The sequence below is a fragment of the Mytilus californianus genome, unplaced genomic scaffold (genome assembly GCF_021869535.1).
Source record: "Mytilus californianus isolate M0D057914Y unplaced genomic scaffold, xbMytCali1.0.p SCAF_8, whole genome shotgun sequence".
NCBI classification, from domain to species: Eukaryota; Metazoa; Mollusca; class Bivalvia; order Mytilida; family Mytilidae; genus Mytilus; species Mytilus californianus.
Genome location: NW_026262734.1, coordinates 74,278,345 through 74,284,344, shown reverse-complemented (window position 1 = coordinate 74,284,344; position 6,000 = coordinate 74,278,345). Strand labels below are relative to the sequence as shown.

Genomic DNA, 6,000 nt, shown 5'->3' with positions numbered 1-6,000 from the left:
AGCTCTATGTTATAAATTATTCTAAAATTTTCAATTGCCTTTGTTCTCATTCTTTTGACTTGCGAAAAAGGCATCTTCGCTTTTTTCTACTAAATTCTCATAGGAGCTAGAAAAGTTCTCATATATAAGAAGGAGTGCTCTTTCTTGTACTGTTTCTGTTTTTGGGGAAAATGGCAAAAGTTGAAATTACTCAAAATGAATGATTGAAAATGGTTAATTTACTCATTTTGTTCAAAACGGTGCCTAAACGTTCAAGGATATTTAGTTGCTGGGATTCTCATGATTGGTTGAAGTGACTCCAAGTTAAAATTAGAGTATTATAATCTGGGCTAAATAATGTATTATATGTCTCTTGATAAAACATATTTAACTTTTTTTTAATTTGAAGTATTACATGACTTTAATCCAATTAAAACTATGATGGTAGTATAAATCATAGATATAAGAAGATGTGGTATGAGTGCCAATGAGACAACTCTCCATCCAAGTCAAAATTTATAAAAGTAAACCAGTATAGGTCAAAGTACGGTCTTCAACACGGAGCCTTGGCTCACACCGCACAGCAAGCTATAAAGGGCCCCAAAAATTACTAGTGCAAAACCATTCAAACGGGAAAACCAACGGTCTAATCTATATAAAAAACGAGAAACACTTATGAACCACATCAACAAACAACTACTACTGAACATCAGATTCCTGACTTAGGACAGGTGCAAACAATTGCAGCGGGTTTAAGCATTTTAATGGTACCAAACCTTCATCCTTATCTGAAACAATAGTGTAACATCACAACATAGAAGGACACACTATAAAATATCAATTGAAATGGCTTAACTCAATCAAAAGACATATTAACACAAGTGAACATACACTGAACGAATACATTTGATCTATGATACAATGTAAATACAAAATCAATAGAATAAGGGATGAATAATTAAAGTAACAGTATTATACCGCTGTGAAATGTTTAACAATTTCAGAAAAACAACAATAACCTTAAACAAAAATCCGCCATTTACAATAATATTATACACAGGTAAATGAAAATAATTTTTATTGTTAGGTATACAGTTTAAAAGGAGAAAGGAAATATTTTTACAAAATAAATAATTTTGATGTTCATAGTTCAAAGAAGTGAAAATTTATAGTAATACCAAACACTTATCAAAGTTGTAATATAGACCAGATATAACCCTGAATAAGTAAACATTAAATAACAAAAAAGCATTACAAATAGTATCAACAGGTCAATACATATATATATTAATTGGCTTCGAGTGGGTTTTCATAATTTCAGTAGAGGCAATTTCTTGGAATGTCTAGACAAAAGGAATGTTCGGTGTCGTTTTATATACTCTACAATGGTATGGATATTTTTTTCGATTTTCCATTATCAATGTATGCTGTGAAAATCATTTTATTACCAAATTATGTTTTTTCCCCACAGTTATTCTTTATTCTTTTGAACCCAGTTATTCTCTTTTATTTACTTTTTTTGCTAATTTTACTCTATTCAGTAAATAAATTTGCCTGGCCTATAACGTCACAGTACCCAAATTGCACTGAGTACCGAAATTGCACCTATTTAGGAAAAATAGCAGCGAAAATCTTACAAGTTTTCATAGGGACTAAACAATTTGTATCAAGTTTTTATTATTTGACATCATGCACGTCTGTCAAATAGGTAAATATATTTAAATATTCACAAAACATTTGCGGTATATATAAACAGATAAAGTATTCACTGGAAAAAGTAAAATCTACGGAAACGTCGCCATGCGACGTCCACAAAAAGTCTTCTTTTAAAAATGAGCAAATAAAATATGTTACGAGCATCCATTTCTTAAGAAATGAATAGTAAGCATGGACAAATGTCAAATTGTTCTAAATATTTGAAAAAATAAAGCAAAACATCTGTTATTCGATCTTTAAGGATGTGAATTTAAGCATGGATGCAATTTGGGTACTCCTCATCACAGAATCAAGGGTCGTTTGGAGGTCGGTTCTGAAACCCATTTTTTTATATGATTCATTATGGATTCAAAATTAAATTGGTGGAACTATTTAGTAAATAAGGATACATCTACAAAATAAACACAGAATGGAAACTTCTGTCTGAATCATAAATAAACGTAGGTGAAAAAAACTGTCAAAATATGTGCAATTTGGGTACCTTCACGTTAGATAATTATTCTCTCTTCTTGTCAACGTATATTTGTTCCGCCTGACAGAAGTTCCACTGGAAACTTTGTTATAAACAATGTCATAATATCTGTTCCTGTTGGAACAAATATTCTATACCATTTATTCTGTTAGGAACATTTACTGTAATATTTATTCCAGTGGAAATAATATTCCAGAATATTGTTTCCATTTGGAACTTATATTATGAAGGAACTTCTATTCCGTGACATTCTGTCACAGCAGAGACATATAATACAATTGTATTATATGTCTCTGGTCACAGTAAACCCCATCAAGACCCTCGTATATTAGTTTTCATAGGAAATTACATGTCCAAACTAAAGGATAAGCACTCTGTGCCCACTCCCACATTGAACGGGTGGAAAATCAAATTCACCGTATATATAAGACGTAGTGTTAATCCAAATATACTGTCACGACTGTAACACGATTCTTGCACATGACTGTAACACCGATTTACACAGTTACAAGTGTTACTGTCACTTTCAACTGACGTAGACTGTACCGTTGTTATCTGTGTACTTGGAAACATGAGTACAATTTTCTTTTCAATCCATTTTAAAATAACAGAAAGGTAACTAAGTGAATACCATATTCAAAAGTGTATTGTTCGTGCAAGAACATTTCGTTTCCATCCAAAAACATGAGAATTGATATAGGACTATTTCATACGCAATCCGGAAGTCGTATTAATTTCAGCATTGTGGCTATGTTGTTCGGTCAAAATTTGACAAACTCAGGTGCCCGGTTAGCAAATTTGTACTTAACATACGTTATTTAGAAGATAATATTTACAAACAGTTATATTTGATGACTATATAAGTTAAAGTTACGTATATATCACATTTGGCACAGGATATACATGGCTAAACTGGTTGCCGTATGTCGAACGGACGACTATCAATTTGAACGGAGACAGCTCCCATTGACAGTCGATGACAATTTGAAGGTGAGGTTTGTCAAACTGAAAAGAAACCAGTCCCATGGAAATGATAAAATCGTGCAAATCATTAACGAAGGTCACGAAAATTAATTGAATTGCTTCGTACATTCAAAGAGGTGATTTTGAAAAAAGGGAAAATGGGAGACACATATTTGACAGGTTGGGCTCAAGTCAGGAAAACTGGGGTATTCACTGTTTTCAGGGAACACCCCAGTTTTCTGGTGTTAAAAAACCCCAGTGAACAGGGACTTCTTTTTTCCTTGTCAATTTATGGTATGAAATCTACAAAAGCGCACCTTCTACATGTGATAACAATGTTATATGATAGCAAGTGTTTTTATAAGTTCAAAAATCAAGCTAATTTCAAGTCTTATTTGATGCTCAACTCACAACAAAACAATTCCTTTGTTCACCAATTCATACCTTGATCATCAATTATGAGAAGACAAAAAGATAAGTTAATCACTTAGGCATTTAAATTCAATGAATAGAAAATTTCAATAGAAGTGAACATAATTCAGTTATGATCAGTTACACCTGGAGCATGCAGCTTGATGAACTGATTCCTAAACAAAAGATTTGTATGTTTTTGAGTTCTAGAAAAAACAAGGCTTCACTTATTCATGTTTTGTTGTTCCTGAGATACTTAAAGTATTTACAAATACTACTGATACAGTTAAAACATGCGCTTTTGTAAATTTCATGCCATGAATTGAAATAGAAAAGAAAGTCCCTATAAACTGGGGTTTTTGAACACCAGAAAACTGGGACGGTCCCTGAAAACAGGGAATACCCCACTTTTCCTGACTTGAGCCCAACCTGTTTGACATTTTGAAAAGTAGGTCAAACTTCTACCTATCTAAGTTCTTTTCACTATTAATGTATAATTATTGTGAAAATATATTAATGAGGAACACTACTGATTAGCATTGAAAATAAAAAAAGGTAACAAAATGCGATATCATATCCAGATCAATATTTATGATAATGCTCAATGTAAACAACACTGCTTATTTTTTCATGAGTACAGTTTAGGATATGAAAGTAGAATATTGACCTTTTCAAGAGAACCGGGTCCGTTCACCCAAAATCTTGTTCGCCCCTTTCACATTCGCACCCCACACGTTCGCGCCCTGGGTCTGTTCGTATCCTTTTTATAGGTTTTGTGTTGAATACATTTTTAATCGTGTTTAAGTAAATGTATTGCTATAAATAAGTTTTTTATATTGTTTCTTCAAAATAAAGTAATATTCTTAAAATGTATTGTTTCCTTTAGTGTTTTATTAATTATTTTGACCAAGGATTTGTATAGTATATGAAATGAATCATGAACATGATGAATAAAAGATTGTCATGAAGACTAAGGCAAAGTTCATTCATCTAAGACTTGTATTAAAAAGAAAGGCGGAAGATACATGTACCAAATCTTCTTTGATTTTATTCATACCAAGCTAACTACATGTTGTATTTACATCAAAGCTAATTATAACAACAATCAGATTTTCAAACACAGAACAATAATACCAAATTTGGCTTTGTAAAAACCAATTAACAGTAATCATACCTACATGTAATTAACACTTAATAATTGATCATCAAATCACAAAAAAAAAATTTCATTTAAAAATTCCTGAATTTTTATAAATGAAAATTTAAATATTTTGATAAATACATCTAAAAAATATCTAATAATTCAACTAGTATTTGAATAAAAATAGGGTGTGAACAAACCAAGGGGGCGAACGTGTATTGGGAGCGAACAGACCCTATACCTTTAACAATTAACTCGTATCAGAAATATTGTCATTTTATAAACTGTAAATTATGAAATTATGAAAAGCTGTGACAGTATCAGATTCAGGGATTTCCATTGAAGAAAAATTAACCATGGAGGAACGTTATATTGTAACTAGGACAAAACCCTGTACATACATGTACATTGTGATTGAAATTATTTCACTCCTTCATATATTTCATTGGAAGGAATAGTGAATAGACTGATATATATTGTTTATTATATTAATTTCATTATAGAATAACAAATATTTTCGTTAATTATGATTTGTAACAACTCCAATGTTAAGCAGTCAAAGGTATAACTTAAATAAGTTATTAGAGAAAAATAACATACAATTGTTATTATTGACTAAAAAAATCCCAAAACTGGGATAACTTACAGTATGTATGTTACATGTTCGAAAATGGCAGTATACATCCTTTGTTTTGTTAAAATGTAAACAAGTTCTATTGATATTATTATTGTCTATATGCATACTAAACTTTAGAAAGATATAGTTTGCTAATCATACATATTTAATCTGTGTTATTACAAATAAATATACCTGTTATAACTAAAGGGTGTTATTACAGCTACTCTACATCAAAGCCTTTGCTCAGACATCTATCATGCTTAATCACAATGTATTTTAATTTATTGTAATAAATACCTTGTGTAGGGCTCACACAACAGGTAACTGGGGTAAAGAAGTCTCTTTCCTGTCCGCGACTGTGAAAAGCGATATCTAGTTGCCCTGGTTTCAAATAGTCACTTGCAGTCACTTTCTTCATCTGCAATTTACAATTTTTACCAAGGTGATGAAACAGCAAGTTTTCATTTACAGTCAAACCTGAGTAAACCAGACCCTGAATAAACCGGTTTCCTGTCCATTCTGGCCGAAAATTGAAGTCCCATTTTTTTCCCTTCAAAGTCTTTGTAAAAATACCCTTTGTAAACCGGACCCTGTGTATTCCGAATTCCGGTCTAATTATGCAATCCCAATATTCTTAATTACATCAATCATTACCTGTCAAAACCGGTTTGTTTAACTAATTTAAAATGATAACTGTAT

The 6,000-nt window shown here is 31.4% G+C and overlaps 1 protein-coding gene across 1 annotated transcript in view; it reads left to right on the top strand.

Moving 5' to 3' along the window:
* The first annotated feature begins 2,909 nt into the window (after positions 1-2,909).
* The window catches only part of LOC127712434 (gametogenetin-binding protein 2-like), a 78,343-nt gene continuing 75,252 nt past the window's right edge, over positions 2,910-6,000 (top strand). Inside the window, exon 1 of the mRNA XM_052218875.1 lies at positions 2,910-3,157. Within this exon, the coding sequence (XP_052074835.1) occupies positions 3,071-3,157 (87 nt within the window). The 5' untranslated portion in view covers positions 2,910-3,070. The remainder of the gene's footprint in view (positions 3,158-6,000) is intronic.